This window comes from Grus americana, chromosome 1, assembly GCF_028858705.1.
Source record: "Grus americana isolate bGruAme1 chromosome 1, bGruAme1.mat, whole genome shotgun sequence".
Taxonomy (NCBI): domain Eukaryota; kingdom Metazoa; phylum Chordata; class Aves; order Gruiformes; family Gruidae; genus Grus; species Grus americana.
The window spans coordinates 63393443-63411840 of record NC_072852.1 but is presented as its reverse complement, the minus strand read 5'-3'; the positions used below and the strand labels follow the sequence as shown (position 1 = coordinate 63411840).

Genomic DNA, 18398 nt, shown 5'->3' with positions numbered 1-18398 from the left:
TTTGTTTCTTTTCCAACTTCTGACATTTACAGAAAGTTAAGCATTCTTCTGAACATGTGTAGAAGTGTCAGAGTTGCCAGAATAATTGTTTGCTGCCCCCTCTTTAATAAGAGCTTTGACTTCTTTTCTCATTATTTTATACCCTTGTAAGATTTAGAGTTGATGAATTCTAAATCTCTAGTTGCTGTTATCCTCTTGCATCAGTGCTGTGCTGTGCTGTCCGCCTCTATAGATGAGTAAAAAGCTTTTCCCATTTCCCAGCTTCTGTGCAATGTGAGAATTTACATCTTTTTTTCTCCCTTTCTCTTTTTTTGATGCAACTGGACTAGAATGCAACTTTGGGGCACGGCTCTGAGAAACAGGTGGTGGATAAGCTGGGCTAGCACAGGAGTGAGCTGGCAGTTTGAGTTGGAGGCAAACCTCTGAGCAGGAGGATCCTTCTTGCATCATCCTTGCTTCCAGGAGTTACGGAGAAGAAGGGAGTAATTTGTTACTAATCTTCTTTCTCACACTGGCTTAGCCACTCTGCACGGCAGATAGTGGTGAGGGGATGGAGCCAACCATTGCCTGTCTCCTACTCACCACCTCCAAGTTGGCCCTATTGAAGTCTGCTATCTGAATCCACAGACCCAACTGCCCCTGCTGGGTGGAAAATGTTTCTCATTTCTCTCTGCAGATATTTAATCTGAATTAAATGACAGTAAGAGAAGTGTCTGGTTTAGATAAGTGCCAAAGCTGCAGTGATTATTCAAATCTTGTCAGAGCCTCTTGGCTGGAGTTATCATGAAACCGCTCGTGAAATAGTCTGTCTTGTGGTTTTGGCACGGTACGAGCTTATAGCTTCTAGCAGGGAGGATAGAAACAGCCACCCTGCCTCCAAATATCTGGCCATAACCAGCAGTGGGGAATACAGGGATAAACAAAAATTGAAAAGACCTTTAAAACAGAATGCAGGAAAATCAAGGGATGTTGCAATAGTTTAAAACCCATTCCTATTTTATCTGACTTCAGATATATCCCCTCTGATTCCTCCACTTCCAAGAGCACAATGTCTACTATGCAAAGTAGCCCTTGCCTAGGGCTGCCCAAACAGCAAATGTCTCCTGCCTTGCAATTCCAGGGATATTACAAAGACTTCCATCATGCCATCACCTTGACATCATCAGGAACGGCAACTGCTTGTTTTCCTTGTGACATATTACTCCAAAACAACATAAATGTCAACTGGCTGCCTGCACATATTACACTGGGAGAAAAGTGTTGCTCTGAACCTAATTTGCAGGCAAACTGATATGCTTATATCTTTAAAAAATTAAACAGAAGTAGGACATTCCAACCCAAGGAATGGTTAAAATCAAATTTGCTTCTGATTTCTTGTGCCACCTCCCCTTTCACACTGCTAGGACGATTTTCCATAGATTCTTACCTCTTGGTCCCAGCCAGTTTCACCTCACTTGTGCTGGTCCTGGCCATCAGCATAAGGCTGTATTCATTTGTCTCAGGCCTCTATCTGTTTAGTGATAAAATGATCCTAGACAAAAAAATACTAAATGTTGTTACCTCTCTCACTGCAACAAGTGTCTTGACACCCTGTTTGGTTTTGAGGAAAATGGTTTATTAAAAAAAGTGAGAGCCAGTCTCTGTGTTATCATCAAACTTCAGAAAGGGAACCCAAAGGCTTGGCTTTGGAACGGGATTCTCCTTGGTGGGAAAATGTATAAAATCACTGAAATTAAATAGGAATCTTTGTATGCTCCAGCAAAGACGTGTTATACTGATGTAATGCCTTTGACAATTTTGTAAAAGGTGAGTTCTTTTTAGAGAAAAATGTGTTTGATCCAGCATCATTATCTTAGTTTGAAATCGCATAAATAATTGGACATGATAAATCCAGTTAATTTTAAAGAGCGCACTTAGGAAAATATGAACTTTAAAAATTGTCTCTTAAATAGGCGTAATCTGTCTTCTAACTTTGACAGTGCACCTCTTTTTTTTTTTTTTCAGTTCCTGACTGGGATGGTGGAAATAGATTTGTGACTGTTCTCGGGACAGTTCAGAAACAGTAGATTAGAGCTGAACCACCGCATATTCAGAGATTAACTCTGCCCTGTCATGGCTGCAGTTTTAAGAAAACTGTTTCAAGGACTGATTGTAGTATAGTCACACTATCATGGAGCTCTGTACAGCCTGCAAAGCCACTCCAAATAGCTATCCAACCTCTTGCGTGGGTTCTGCAGCCTGTGCTGTATTCCTGGCTGCCACAGCTAAATCTGCTACCACTACCCGGTTTAAATACTGGGTAAGTATCCTGTAAAAGGGTAGGCTTACATGGCAGGACTTACAGTGCACTCATCACTGTAGTGCAAATTCTTGTATTTAAGTTGGTGGATCTGTTCTTGCAAGTCAAGTTATTCGTATGCTTATATGTTCGCTAGGTGCTGATATTATGCATGGGCCTATTTTTAATAAATGGAGAGAGTCAGAACTTGGAGTGCAGTTTGCATACACATAGCTGTAAATTAGATGCATCTGAAAAATTGTACTCACTATACATAAAAGAAAGATATTAAGGCTTCCAGGAATTATGCAGAAGGTAGGAAGTGTTGCCTGTTATTGTCCCCTTAAGAAGAAATGATGAATTAAAGGAAAAAATACTACACTCATGAAATACTCCCAGTGCACAGTAAAAATAAATTCAATTAATAGCAAAAGATTAAGTTGTAAAGATGTCTACATTACACTATGTGTCATATTATGCTATATGATACTTTGCACCTCTACTATTATATTTTCTTCGTTGTTTTTTTCTTCACCTTGCAACAGGGTGTTAGCTTTTCTTTCGCCGTGACTGATTACCGTGCAGTTGCTCAAAGTTGAGTAAGTCTGGGCAATCACGAGCGTAATGCATTGCAAGAGACTTCATTTTTTGTACTTTCTTCTGATAACATAGAGGCTGTGTTTACCAGAATAATTTAGTAAGTATAGTTTTGTCATAATGCTTCGAAGTAACTACAAACCTCTGACAGCTGCAGCTGTTTTCAGACCCTGTAATGAAATGGAAGATGAGTCAGACTGACACTGTGCCAAGGGATACTGCCAGTGCAACACAACCTCTGTGATACCTCCAGAGAGGAAAGCAATGTCAGTGAAGAGGAGGTGTCTAGAAAGGTTGAGCCAAAATATGCCTCAGTGACAGATCTCAAGAAAGGACCTACATCCCCTGGAAGGGAAGTTAGTAGATTTAAACCTGTTCATCTCAGTTTGACACTGTCAGCCTCATCAGCTGAACAGGCAGACCACGTCTGCTACACAGCGCTCACTGGACAATGCACTTGAAGATGCACGGGTCTGCTGGTAGCAGGATCGATGAGTTTGAATGGTCCCACTGATTCAAAGATGTGTCCTCCAGTGCCTTCTTCCAGAAGCTTCACTGCGTGTAACGTTGTAAAAGAGAAATGTGGGTAGACTGGGAAAATGAGACAAATGAATGGTTAAAGTGGTGGGCTGCACATACAAGGTAGCAGATTCCAAGATGGAGATTCTTTACTTTAACAAAAAGAGGGGGGCAAGTGTAAAAAGCGACCGTGATCGATTCTTTCAATAAGAGAACAGCATACAGGGAATTAAACCCAGGAAAATCTAAAGCCACAACCTTATAATCTTTGCTCTGTAGAAAATATTAGAAAACTACAAGGTTTTGGAAAATTATTGCTCAGTTCTTAGCATTATGAGCTTTTATCAAATGGGATGTGTGACCTGCTAAGCAACTCAATAAATGTCATCTGAGATACGTATGCAACTGTACAAAGGGCATCCCAGATACGAGTTCCTATAAAATTAGATATTAAGTTGATATTAAGGAGGAGAGAGAGCACATTTTGTTCCCCCAATCACCTCCAGCAAGCACACTTTGCTCTTTGATGTGCTCTCACTTGCAGAGTAAATAGAACAGTATTTGGTGTGAGCTTGCTGGCTCCTGGCAGCACCATTTACTAAATAGCAACAAAATTAAGGGCTGATATTATTTACAGTGGACCTTTCTGTGGTAAGTTAGTCAGTTTTTCCATGCAAAACGCTAAGGGCAGGAAGGATAGTTTAGCGTCTAGGACAGGAGTAGAAACCAGCTTTGTAAGAATACAAGAACTCTCTGCATCCTGTCAGAGGCCATTTAGTCTGCAGCGTTTGCTAGTATGAGATGCTACAGATAGACGGTCAACATCTCGTTTAAGTCAATGCCTTCCTAACTGTTGGCAGCTGGATGTTCCTTTACACCTGGAAACACAATGGCTGATATACCCTCGATTTTTTTAGCTTGTGTAACTGTGGGTGAAACAGACTCCTGAGAAATGGGTAGCTCCAGGGACAGCTGAATTTGTTCTGACAAAACCTTTTCTTCCTGTGCAAGAATCAAGTGCTGGCCACCCTTGCCCTGTTCTCTACAAGTGCTAGGAAATAACACCCTTACCTGGAGAGCAGCAGAGTTTCTTCAAGGAATGATGGATTTTTGCATTTTCCTTGAATTCCCAGGGGCCTCACCATACATTCCCACCAGCACCTGCATCAAGGAACACTACTAGGTTCAGTGGGATCAGTACTTGGGGAGAAGCATACCTCTGTGCAAATATGTTTGTTCATACACTAAAACTGTATGAATGAGTATGGTTAATCTAGCAGGTTGGTTGGCATCATTGTGGCTTACTCTAGAGGTATTTCACTTATTCAGTTGTTCGTATCGTCTTCAGACTAAATAAGCCTTTGTGCTTTAACCTCACTTTGTAACCCAAGAGAGGCTGAAGTTATCAATAAAATCACTTTAGTGATTTACATCGCTTTGGTACTTTACATCGCTTTCAATCTTTTTACTGCTTCCTCCTTTTTCATCATGCCAAACTGTATTTCATATTCTTAATCTCCTAAGGACTGAAGGTCCTGTAATCCAGCCTTATCTTTCTTTGCTTGCATCTCTTTCATCCTACCTATCACAACATCCAAATGTTTTCTTTCACAATTCCCGTTTTTTCTGAGGCCTCTTGTAGAAACAGAATTACCTCTTAGTTCTAGTTTATAACTCTTTCATCTTCTTGTTTAAATTCCTCCTTAAGTTCTTATTGTCCTGAAACCACCAACACGCTCTGAATTAAAACTCGTGTGTGTCAGTAGCCTTCTTACAGACGTCTGACTATCACGACAAAGGCAGTCTTACCCTGAGATTTATACAACTCCCAAATCAGCATAAAAGTTGACCTGTGTGGTGTGCCACAGACCTGCATGGCAACAGGAGAAGATACAGAGGATTTTAACTTTCTAATCCATTGTATAACTTGCCCAATTGCTGAGGATGACATGCCTACTCCAGTCGGTGGGCTTAGCAGCTTTAAGTAAGCGGGAACACAGAGGTGGACTTCTCCCACTTAAATTATTTTCATTGTCACTGGCAAAGGGAAATGGAGACTTTTCACCCATTTTCCTCAGTTCTTTAGGTATGAGAACTACAGCAGAGACTGGCTTGCTCAGGGTGACAGTGGTAGAGGATGGGATTAGAAATTCTGGTCTGCATATTTATTATTAAGCAGTATAAGCTCCATTGGTGTACCTGATCACTTTTAGTAAAATAAGACTAGGATTTTAAAAACTGAGAGCCTGAACTTGGGTTCTTAAGCCCATGTTCAGGTTACTGTGACTAACTTTGACAGTGCTGCATAGACTGCAGGTCCCTGTGACAGCTTAGGGCTCCTGAAAACCAGACTAAAATTTGAATATTGGGTTTGGTAGCCACCTTTAAATTCTGTCTTTTTTTATATTTTTTTGAACAAGGCACAAGCATATTCAGGAAATTATATGACATTCACTAATGTGACATTTATCCCTATTCATAATGTTTAATGCCAAGGAAAAATGATAGTGCTACACACAACCTACTGGCTGATCCTTTTGACATTGCAGAAATCTGATAGTTTGTTTTTTCCCTCTATTTTTATAGTTCTCTGCAGCTTGATCCTTGGCAAAAGCACATGACAGACAATAATTGCAGAACATTAACAAAAGAAACAAGAGAGGGTGAGAGATTTGAGACAGGAGATAGGAATGAGCAGGAATATGAAGAAGAGACTTAACAGTCTCTCCTGGAATACACTGGGAGCCCCTGGACGCATTAGCCAGGTGGCTGCTGGTGGAACTAGCAGGAGGGTTTAAGAAGAGGCCATTTTCAGGTAGTCCCAAATACCAGACAGACAGAGGTTGTCATTGCAAAGCTTTATGCAACAGAACGTGAGAGTCTCCCTGGTCCACCTCAGTGTGCAGCTAGCATCGCTAGCTGAGATGAGTGCTGAAGCTATCTGTAACTGCCAAAGGAGGGTGAGAAGAAATTAGCAGAGATGATAGTAACTGCTTAAACTGCTAACCCATACCTGTGAGAAGGCAGTAGTAGAGGGACTGTTGAGTACCGTCCAGCTGACTTGGCCAAAATGCCTGTAGGAATGATTCGCTGCGTGACTCACAAGGAAGAAACGTTGTGGCCGACAGTCTGGGGATGTGGCTGGTTCCCGCTGGGCAGGGCAACGGATGCACTGCCACTGTCTGCCTGAGAAGTTTATACAAAAGAGCATTTCCAACCATATAAATGATCATTTTACTGTAGATATATTTCAAGCCACAGAACTTTTTTAAATTTAACACTTGAAAGAAAAAAGTTTGTCGTGCTTTTTTAGGTGCCAGTAGATGGCACGCAGTCTTCCTGCTTATGCAGTCTATATGCAGGAAAAAAAGTCCTGCAGAAGCAATCCCACAAAGTTTATTGACCTGGTAATAAGAAAGCAGTGACAGCATGATGCACAAATGCTCTTCAGTCCCATTTGGGCTTCTCATATGTTTGTATTGTTATGGTTCCAGACTGCTAATACCTTAAGCCTCAGGCTCTAACTTGAGCAGGAAGGGTTTATTTTTGGAAGAAGAATTTTTCCCATAGACGAATGTCTGCAATGCCCACTTTTTAATTTTTTTTTTAATAAACCATATGGTAAAACTTAGGCTAAACTGGAAAGATTTGGCCCAAAACATCACTGTACCACTGAGAAAGGAATAGCCAGAATCCATACTGTAAAGTCTGTACACTCAGATGCATTGCACTGCCAACTGCGTGTCTAGGAGGTGGCGGTAGAGAAGAGATTGAGCTGGGTGGCTCATGTATGCATGGATGAAAGACTTTGGATGACATGCAATTCTGTGGGTGCACAGCTAATGCAAGAGTGAAAAGCCAAACTGGGCTGATCTGCTGTGCAGGCAGCAGCTGGGAGGAGCCTGTGGAAGAGGAAGGGAGCACGAGAGGGCTCACTTTTGGGCATCCAATGTATTGTTGTAGTTATGAGCCCAACAATCTCTCATAATCATAAATCTCTATGACAGATGCATTGTGTAGGGCACTCTGGATATCTCCACTGGAGCACTGACGTGTGGGCTGGTCACTGTTGAAACCCAAGATATGAGACACCTTATCGAAAATTCACTTCTGCATTGCCCTCTAAAATTCATTTGATAAGTATTCAGCTCCCTAAACATGTGTGTAGTGTCATCAGAGGTGACTGAAGTTACTTAGAGAGTCATATGGAAGAGGTGGATCTGACACCAGACTTACTGACGACCCACACGCTGTGCAAGGGCAAGGGGAGGCCATGACGGATACCAGAGGGCACTCTCAGATGGCTGTGTGTGATCATGTTTAAGTAACCGAACTGAGCCCGATGACTAGATCTCCAGTGACTGCACAGCTGGGAAGGACGAGTTCAGATGCAGAAGCCGGCACTGAAACTAAAAAGTGAGCTGGCACTCGCTAAAACTTAAGCACAAAGGATCTCACCCAAAAAGTCAAAACAAGTGTCTGTTCTGAACTTCATATGCGCAGTCCGTGGCAAAAGTGAAATATATCCCCTTGGGATTTCTCTTCCAGGGTTCGCAGATCCAGAAAGCAGCATATACCTTAGACTAGGAGCCAAGGACAAAGACTGAGAGCCATATCTCTGGACTCCTGTTCTTTACCCCAATACCTCACATGGATCTTCAAATTCCATGGCTTGTCTCTGTTTTAATTCCTTTATATATAAAATATTCTTTCTAGCCTACTTTCACTGGGCTGTTTGTGAAGCTTAATTAATGCAGCAAGTCCTTGTTGACTGATTCTAATAGTCTTTTTTAATCTTTATTCTTACCGCTTCATGTAATTTTTTGAGTTACAACCTATCTTTAAAATTCATGCTGGATGTTCTCCAAAAACTTCAAGTCAGAATCTTCTACATACAGGGTTTTCCCCAAGAAAATCTCCTCATCACTCATTTAAAAGACATCACTATTTTCCAGCCCAGTGCTGACTCAGATTGAATAGAGGTTACAAAGACTTTGGAAATACTAGTAGAAACTGGCACTTTATTCCTGTTAAAGCCAATAGATGTTCATAAACGAAGGTAGGATGGTGCCACCACGTTCCTGTCATTCAGCCATATTAAGTATGTTACCTAAAAGATGACATTTGTTAGTGCAGAAAGGGCGTATACCGTTCTTTTCATTACATAATGTACATAGGAAGAAAGTAAATCTTCAGCATCTGTCAAGATTCAAGAGGAATCATAAAGTTATGAGGACTGGCCAGGCTCATAGAGCAAATGACGAAAACTGATTAACCCTCGTTTCTTAGTGAGAAGGTGAAGGCCTCTTCTACCAAGCGGGGCTTTATGGCTAATTATTGCTGGTTTGCTTTGTGCTCCCAGTGGATGGTGCTGCCTTTTCAGTTACGTTCCCTGCAGCCCATGTTCACTCTCCTCAGTGAATCAGTGGGACCCTCCAGTGGTTCACTGAAGGTTGAAAGGAATTTGATTTTTTTCATCCAATACAAAGGAAAAAAAGATTTGGATAAATTAAAGAAAAATCTATCTCCACGCAACAGACGTTTTTGGAATTAAGAAATCAATATGCAGTACTTCACACGTATCTCAATTATCTTCCAGAATAGGAAGCGGATGTTTATAAACTGTGGACCTCGGACACAACGAGGGTATAATTTCCCGTTAAACCTAACACTATGTGTGTGTAGGTTGCAGCTAAGAGGGACAATCCCACTCCCCTGTCTGTGGCTGTGGCTGTGCCCTCCCTTTGCCTCGTATCTACCGATCGCAGGGCTGCTGGAGAGCATTGCTTCAGCTAGCTAAGGCAGCAGAGGCAAAGTGCCTCCTGCTCCAGGTGAGTCGGATTCACTCAGATCAGTAAGCCCAACTGCCTCATCCTGCAGAGCCTCCAGGTCTGGCACAAGGAAGGGAACAAGACCTTCTGGATGAGGGAGGAGGGAGAGAGAAAAGAGGGGAGAACGGGCCCGTCCTGATAACCGCAGTCTGCAGCGGTGCTGGACTACATGTGTCAGGAAACTATCCTATTAATGTGTCAAACACATTAGCCCAGTGTATTGTACTGTTACAATTACACTGCAGTTATGCTAAGAACAAGTGATTTAACAGATAAAACATAATACCGGCCCCAGAACTTGATACCTTTTATTCCATCTATTCATATGCAGCAGTATTTTTTAGGCATTGTAAATAGTAATAATATATCCTGGTAGCAACTGAGATTAAGGGTCCGCTGTGCAAACAGGTACTAATGCACACTCCATAGGCTCTCTAAGGAAACGAAGGTATGATGATAGCCATAGGGTAAAAGAATGGGAATCACCCCCACTTTACAAAGAGAGATCTGAGATATGCCCCAGTTAAGGAAGTTGCTTATGATGATGTGTACAAACGCCTTTGGACATCTGGGAATTGAATGTATTTCTGTTAAATACCTTCATAGAGTGATCATTATATAGCGAGGGTGACCTTAGATGGTGGCAGTCTGAATGGGAACAACCACTTTGACAACATTTCCAGGCTATCAAATAGTTAGAGTGAATTTTAAAGTTTTATTTTCAGCCCCTTCGTGGTTGGGACTTGGATACTTTTGCTTTGAACGCTAGTGAATGACACTTGGATTTCCATCATTCATTCTGAATTGTTGAAATATATATCTACCTCTATGAAGTATTAAAATTTCTAAGACTGCAATATTTAAAATTCTAAAAGAGACCAAATAAAATTTTTTAATACCAATGTATTTCTAATACACTCATTTGGAGGCTTGCGACAATTTTAACAGAGGATTGGTATTGTGTAAGCACTGATTACTCTCACTCTGTCATTGCAATAATTCTAAAATTGTCTCAGAAACGTTAATCAATCATTAATCAAACATTATTTGGAATGCCCTGTGCTAGTATTTCCCTTAATACAGGGTGTGCATCTTTGGGTACATGAGGCACCAGCAGAATTTTGTCACTGGAACATGTTAATTGTAACCAGTAGGGAAACAGATGTGGAAAAAATAATTTGGGAATATATGTGCTATTGCTGGCATAGTTATGGATGTCAGGAATTTCCAGGGCTAAATTTCTACAGGCATGATTTTGAAATTCTGCAGACTTCTAATAAGACAGATCAAATGCACTGCAAATAATTTAAAATTAATCTACTATGTTCAATGCTGAAATGCTATATTGGCATCAGAAAACACAAAAAAATGCAATTCTGAGAGAGAACCTGAGATCAGAGTCCTAGGTTTATAATGTCGAAGGGGCGTTTTCCTCATCCCAAGCCTCATTGGCCAGCGCTGGAGACACCATACCAGCGTGATACACCATAATCTGCTGGGGTAAATCATGTGTTCTTTGTAAGCTGCTGAGGTAAATTTCACATGCTTAATGAACAGATCAAATCGGAGCTGAAGAAACTTCTCTTGATATGATACATCAGGCATTCACAATTATGGAGCATGTAAAACCAGCGTGGGTCTTGCTTACCTAGGCATAGCTCAGGTGAGGAGCTGCTCCCAATTTCACCTGTGGAAGTAAGAACAAAATTCTGGGGCGCAATGTCTCTCTCCTCTCCTGGCTGCACGGTCCTCTTTCAAGTTTCCTCTTATAAACAGAGTGAAATAAGCTCTGGCTCTCTTGAAGTCAGTGGCAAAATTCCCATCACTTTTCTTTTCTTAGCAACCCTCATCTTAATTTTTTCTGACTGATCCAGCCAAGCAGTTGACAGAAAGAAGCTGCTCTCCTCCCTCCTCCTGCCGTTTTGCCTGCTGCCCTGACCTAGGGACTGGCTCTTGACTTTGCTGCCGAGTGCCTCGGTGTGCTGGAATTTACTGTCAGAAAGGAAACACTCTGACTGCTATAGGACACCACGGGGCATGTGTTGCTTACACAGTAATGTCACCCTTTGGGTCATTGTAAGGCAGAAGGTAGAGCTGACAAGTGGTGTTTATCTGTCAACGACATCTTGTACATGCCTTGAAGTGTCTCCAAGCCGACTGTCTTGGAAAAAAAAAATGCTACTTGGGCTTTAAAGTTTAATCTTCCCTCGTCTTGCTACATAGAGTAAGATCCCATTTGTGGACGCTACATCTATACAGAAAGTATTTCTCATCACTTCTCAACCAAGGTCATGTCTCATTTACATGGCAGAAAAGTAGAGTGCGTGACAGAGTTGGAAAGTCTTGTTTTCCTGGCAGGTCTACAGTGCAAGGCTGTGATTAAACGGGGCTGGCCAGGTAAAGCTAGGTGTCTTTCATCAACACCAATAAGTTCAGCAAAGATGTCAGCAAAAAAGGACTGCCTTCACAAATCAGATGGGGGCTAAAAAAGTAACAGATATCCTGAGATGCAGTATTTTTCCATGCTGAGGTACTTCCCTCTCTTGCAAAAGAGTTGTTATGCATTTTTCAGTTGTACATTTCTAGTCTTCCACTTGCCAGGATGGTAGAAATTGAAATAACTGATTTGTTATTTTCATTGGTAGAAAAGAAAAAAATGCTCTGCAGATTATCAGTGACACCAAAAGAAATAAAATCACCAAAATCTATAATGTCCTATTTTGAATAAAGTATGTGGCAAAGGCAGAATCTGAGCACAAAATGCTGTCGTTATGAGGCGATTCTGCTATAGACGTGGAGAACAGGTTTTCAAGCCTTCTGCCTGGTGGGAGGGGTCGTGGGACTGGAATGGGCCTTGGGCACTGTCAAACCTTATTCCAGCATCCTCCTGGAGAAGTGCCTTTATGGGTTCCTCCTGATGGGAGGGAAGGTTCAATCTGCTGCTGCTTCTTATCCTTCATCCTCGGACTCGGTAGAGTAACTGTTCCCTAGAGGCTCCAAAGCTCCAAATATGAAAACTGGTGAAAAAAGGTTTTCTGTTATGTAAGATTTCAAAACTCTGGATTCTTTACTAGTGCAAATCCAAGATGCTGTTTATTTTTTAATGAAAACACATAGACACACCGGCCTTTTGGGGTTATTTCCAGATTTTGTCCTGCGTGGACTGGGAATCCTTTCCCATTCTTGTCTAAACTGATCGTTTCTGCCCAGCATTCTTATTTCAATTGATCAGCTTTTCTCAATACCAATAAAACCTTTCAGTGGAAAATTTTTAAATAGAATCATAGAATCATAGAATATCTCAATTTGGAAGGGACCCATAAGGATCATCAAGTCCAACTCCCTACTCCTCACAGGACTACCTAAAACTAAATCATGCGACTAAGAGCATTGTTTGGTTAAATAGTTTGGTTAAAGATTTGTCGCTGAGGTCTTCTGGGAATGTCCTGATCCTTTGGCTTGGTGACAAGATGAAGATTTTTCTCTGGTAACAAACAGACAGTGACTTACTAGAATAGAGACTGAAGTAAGTGAGAGAGTTCAGTCCTAGGAATAGCAGCAAATACGAAGTTATGGATGCAGATCTAGCAGCTGCAAGAGCAAATAGGGGCTTTGGATGTTTGACCAAGGGAATTTATTAAAAACAGACGAGAGAGAATGATTTAATTATCTGACGCCTTGGTTAGCTGCTGTTTGGAAACTGCTCAAGGAGCTGAACAGAATTAAAATAGGATACTCATGTTTTGGAAAGAGACCACGGAAGATTAATTGGGGCAGGCATGGAAGAGAAAGGCTCAGAGAGCTTAGCATGTTTGGCCCCTGAGGTGGCTGAGACGAGGGCTTACGGTGGTACACAAAAGCCAGACTGCGATGAGGATAAATTTTGGTCAGAAGACATTCACTTTATGGAAGGGCAAAACACAAGGTCGCAAGCCAACTTATGGAATATCAGGTTATGAGAAAGGACGTTTCCATCCAGAGACATGAGGCAGCCTGTGCAAACAGGTGTTTTTAGCAATAGGTTAAGTTAATGAAAGGATGGCTGGGGATGGCACAGCCTCTCATTCTGTCTACGGAGGTACAGGAGGTGGGCTAGAAACAAGGTGGAGCTCAGCTCTTTCCACCTCATGATTTCTGTGAAGGGTCTGGCTCAGTCCTTTGGCAAGCAGGCTGGCAGCTGAGTCAGAAGGTGGTTCATGGCTCTTTCACTTGCTCAGGAGTTTTTTGTTCAGCACAGAGGAGCTAAATGCTTCCTTTTCTGCCTCAGCTCCTTTATAAGATGAGTTGCAATCACATCAGCTGAGTGATTGCCATATACAGGGAAGTAGAGCAGGACTGCAGGAAAAAAAAATGGTTAAAAATCTGAACTTCATAGAATGAACAGATAAATGCATTTATTAACAGAGAATGTGCAGGTTGGGTGGATGGATAAGCTTACAGATGACCAAAATGGAAAAAAAAACCTGAAAAAGGTCAGGTGTTTCCTTCTTTTCAGTTTTTTCCTTCTTTTTAAACCAGTCTTAAAGCAATTTGGACAATTGTTGGCCAAAATCAACACATCTCCTGTATGCAGTGATAGGGCAAGTTTGGTGACTACCATGCACTCTGCAAATGTGGAAAAGAAGTATAAGAAAGCAAGGTCTGAATGATATCAATCCAATAGCACCAAAGTAGTAACAACAGCTAGGGCACAAGCAAGATGAGGTCAATATTGTGACAACATTTGTGCAGGAGGAAAAATAACCTACAATGACTAGGTTGTCTTAGATTGGAGTATGAAGTATCTGCAGGTGCTTGAGGCATGGACTCAGCTTGGAATTAGACTGAAACAAATAAAATATGGCTTGCTTTCTTAGGAAATAAACTGCTTTCCCTGTCACTGCTAGTGCTAAGGTACACTGAGATATCACGGTCTAAATCTAGCCTGGTGGCATCTTTTATAGTACTATTAAAAATTACATTACAGGAAAGTTGCAACACTGGAATTTTTTTTTATCAGAGTACAAGAGAACATAACATGAAATGCAATGAATTATGCAAGTAGGTAGGAAAGTGTGAAAGGATGAGCAAATTTTCAGACAGTTGCTACTCCACAGTTTCAATTTATTTGGTGCAGTTGAGAGCCTTCTGCTTGCACTCTCAGCTGGCCTTTACAAAACAGAGACCTCAAGAAACACATCTCTCCACACACTACAAAGGCAACTGTAGTATTTCATGAATTTTTTCTACCTATCACCTATTGTCCTAATTTCAGCTGGGAGGGTTAATTTTCTTCATAGTAGCTAGTATGGGGCTATGTTTTGGATTTGTGCTGGAAGCAGTGTTGATAATATAGAGATGTTTTTGTTCTATGGACCTGTCGTTGTTGAGCGGTGCTTACACAGAGCCAAGGCCTTTGCTGCTTCTCACACCGCCCTGCCAGAGGGATGGCTGGGGGTGCACAAGGAGTTCGGAGGGGACACGGACAGGACAGGTGACCCAAACCAACCAAACGGATATTCCCTACCATATGACGTCATGCTCAGTTTATAAGGAGCTTGGGGAAGAGGAGGGACGAGGGCGCGGCAGCATTGGGAGTGATGGCATTTGTCTTCCCAAGTCACCGTTACGCATGATGGAGCCCTGCTTTCCTGGGGATGGCTGAACACCTGCCTGCCTATGGGAAGCGGGGAATGAATTCCTGGCTTTGCTTTGCTTGTGCGCGCAGCTTTTGCTTTACCTATTAAACTGTCTTTATCGCGACCCACGAGTTTTCTCACTTTACCTTTTCCAATTCTCTCCCCCATCCCACTGAGGCGGGGGGAGTGAGCGAGCAGCTGCGTGGTGCTCAGCTGCCGGCTGGGGTAAAACCACGACACCTATCTTTTTCCCTTGCTGCCTTGCAGAGGTTATAGTGCCAATTTAGGTTTTCTAGCTATGTCTATATCCATAAAAAAAGCAGGGCTAGAACATGGGTTCATGTGCTGTCCTGTGATTATCCACACTGGGGGATGGTTAGCATGCTCCCTGGTGCCATTTTGGCTCTGGCCAGCTAGCACTCTCCCACCTATGCCTAAGCATAGCTCAGGCACATGCCAGCAACCATTCCCTGTGGACATTTTGGCTGCAGTCTCCCGGTTTTGGGGTAGAGAAGGAGTTTTGCTGTGCGGATGAGAACCACACACTTTCACTTGGCTTCTGGGCCAGCGAGTGGTCTCAGTACTGGTGTATTTAGTAGTATAAAGGTAGCCTATGAGTTAGATTCTGTCTTCCTGAATATCCTTCTTCCTCTTCCTGTAAAGGAAGCCCTTTAAGGCTATAAGGATAAGCACTGGCCTCCAATCCTTTCTCACCGTGAGACAGCGATGGAGGTCCTCTCTAACCCATCCAGTGCTCGGTTGTGACCTGTTTATATCAACGGGAATCTCCAGACACGTAGTTCTCAGCACCTCTTGGCACACAATGGGCAAACTGTCTTTACATCTTACAAGGGGCCACTAAGGAAGCACCATGCTGGAGAGAATCAGCAGTTGCTCTCCATCCTCCTCTGGTTCCAGCCATGAGAGCGTTTGGTGCCTGGATGTGAGTAGGAAAAAGGGGGAAGAAGAAAAAATGATCTCTGCAATGTTATTAGGTCTTTTCATGCACTGATTCCCCTCTGCCACCACATTCATACCCAGAGGGACAAAATCCCCAGTTACCTGTTCAGGGTAGCACTCTGTTTGCTTTCCAAAGACAGGAATTATTTCAGTGATATAAAGAGGTTTACCTAGATAGTGATATGAAACAAAGGAGGAAAATAGCTTTAACAGTCCTTGTTTAGGTTCCTGTAGACAGGGGTCTTGCCTTTCTCTGTATTTTATAGGTACATGAATCAGTCAAATAATAAAACACCACAATGAGTAGAGCAGAAAAAGCCAGATGATAGTCTGGTCTCTTAAAAAAAGGAATGAAATGCCCATCCCTTATGTCTATAAAATGGCTAAATAGTCAGAAAACAACAGATTGTAGAGGAAACAATCATGCATTGAGTACAGAATAAACATGCACATGACCACTATTCCATCTCTAACTCCTATTCAAAGATGTAAAATATGTTTTTCCATAACATTTGAGTCTGTCTAGTAGCCTAGTTCTTATTGATATGTGATAATGATAGGAACATATGTTTTAATAGCATGAAACCCTTGAGGACTACTTCATCTGTTCCACTAATTACTACAGTTTTGTTTCAAAATCCTAAAAGGGCATAAGAAAACAAATCCTACTACCCCCTGATTAACTTGACCTGCATTTCTATTGCCTACATATTCATAGTTTAATTAGGAGTTTAAGAGGAGGGCAGCCCAGTGGCTTAGTTTAGTGGCTCGGTGCATGTGCTACAGATAGGATTTCCATTCCTACTGTCTGGTTTCCTGGCTTGGCAAAGACAAGGGGTGTTGCATCTCCTAGATGAGTGGAAAAGAGAATATCCCATCTCCCAGCAGTGACCGCTCCAGTTAATGAGGTAGCAGTGCTGAAAGGAACACTATAGTCTCTACTGAAGCCAAAATGAGGATGGCTACAGAGAAAGGACCCAAGAAAGTGTAGCAAATGTAAACAGAAGGGCAATATAGAGCGTGTTCACCACTCCAAACAGGAACATAATAATCCTTTTTTCTTCATCAATACTGCAAAGTACTTCTCACTCCATCTTTGCATAACACTTTCTCTTAAAGGAAGGAAATGAAATTTCACTGCAGGCATACTCTCTATACCTATCTGTCCCTTTTCTGTTGTAGGTAAAGGCGTAAATGTATACAGGTAGTTCCTATCAGTTCTGCAGGCAGGAGGGGCTCTTTAATAGTGTGGCAATCACTTTTTCAACCTCTATCTGTGTGTGTATGCATGTCTGCATGTTACAGAGAGAGACGCGGAGAGCGAGCAGTGCAGCTGAATTTAGAAAGTTATAGATGTTCTCATCAGCCCCATGCAATGCAGCAGAGATTCCTTCCAAAAGCCAAGGGAGCAGAGGCTGCAGACAACAGATGTGAGAGGGGTTCCCATAACTGTCAATTTTCAAAGTGTTTGCATTGAAAAGAGAGGAGGTGCTATTTTGATTGATATTTCAGCCGCAGTATATAAAGCAGAGGAATTCTTCTTACCCTCTGCTTGTCATACTGATCTGCGTACTCTCTCAGCTGGACTTGGGGCTACTACTTAGTGCATCTGAAAGGCTGAAACTCACTGGGAATAAAGAATTCTTGTAGCAATGCCGGAACCCACCAAGAAAGATGGTAAGCATAACAAATATTACCTGAACGTTTCTTAATTACAGGAATTATGAGTACGCACACACACAAAACACCTTTTAGACCGTCTTTCATATTTTAGCAACAAATAATATCTGAGAGTGATAGCCATGTAACATCATTACATTACTGCAGATCACCGATCCTTTTAAACTGAGAAATTACTTTCAGGTAGGGATATAGCACAAAACTGTTTTAGCCTCCAACTATTTTAGACAATAAACAATGGATTTGCAGAGATACTGAGAAACTACTTGATTGGGCAAATGCTGTATTCATGTTTTAAAGACTGCAGGATTTTTGCATTGCAATTAGTGGTTTCTCTATAGCTAAGATATCTAGACTCTGGAAAACAGTGAATAAGCATTTCTTATGGTTTGAAAAGTCAGCATGTTGATACGTTTTTCATAAAGTTTTATAAGTTATTGAATAGGAAGGATGTGTTCATGAAACAGTTTTAAGGTTCTGATGAAAATATATTCTATATGTCTAATGCATAAGTGAAGAACGTAGTAAGTTTTTCTATACAGGTCAAACTGGAATGGTACATTTTGCCACACTACAGAAATGATTATTTCATCTTTCAAATGGATAGTTAAAGGCAGTAATACTGGCCCCTTTTGTGGTACTATTAAGTTCATAGCAAAGAAACTGAGTATGTAGTCTGCTAGCGAGATACAGGAGGCTGCCCAAACAGGCATAATATGTTTGGGGTCTAATTCATAACTTTTTAATAGCTAGCATTTATTTTTTACTATTTTGCAAATTTAAGCTAAATAAGCTTCTTATATTTGCATTACTTCTATAGCCCTTCTTTTATTTTTCTTTCAAATTTAGACATTTTGGTAAGAATTTTTGATTATTATTGTTTAGCATTGACAATATACATAGCTTCTGCAAAGC

The 18398-nt window shown here is 41.5% G+C and overlaps 1 protein-coding gene across 3 annotated transcripts in view; it reads left to right on the top strand.

Moving 5' to 3' along the window:
• Window positions 1-17332: 17332 nt before the first annotated feature.
• MYBPC1 (myosin binding protein C1) overlaps window positions 17333-18398 on the top strand; it is a 78896-nt gene continuing 77830 nt past the window's right edge. For 2 of the 3 annotated variants that reach the window (XM_054810961.1, XM_054810951.1), the window contains exon 1: window positions 17334-17480. In XM_054810961.1, the coding sequence (XP_054666936.1) occupies window positions 17456-17480 (25 nt within the window). In that variant the 5' untranslated portion in view covers window positions 17334-17455. Of the gene's footprint in view, window positions 17481-18398 lie in introns of all 3 variants that reach the window. The other variant, XM_054810972.1, reaches the window with a different exon arrangement.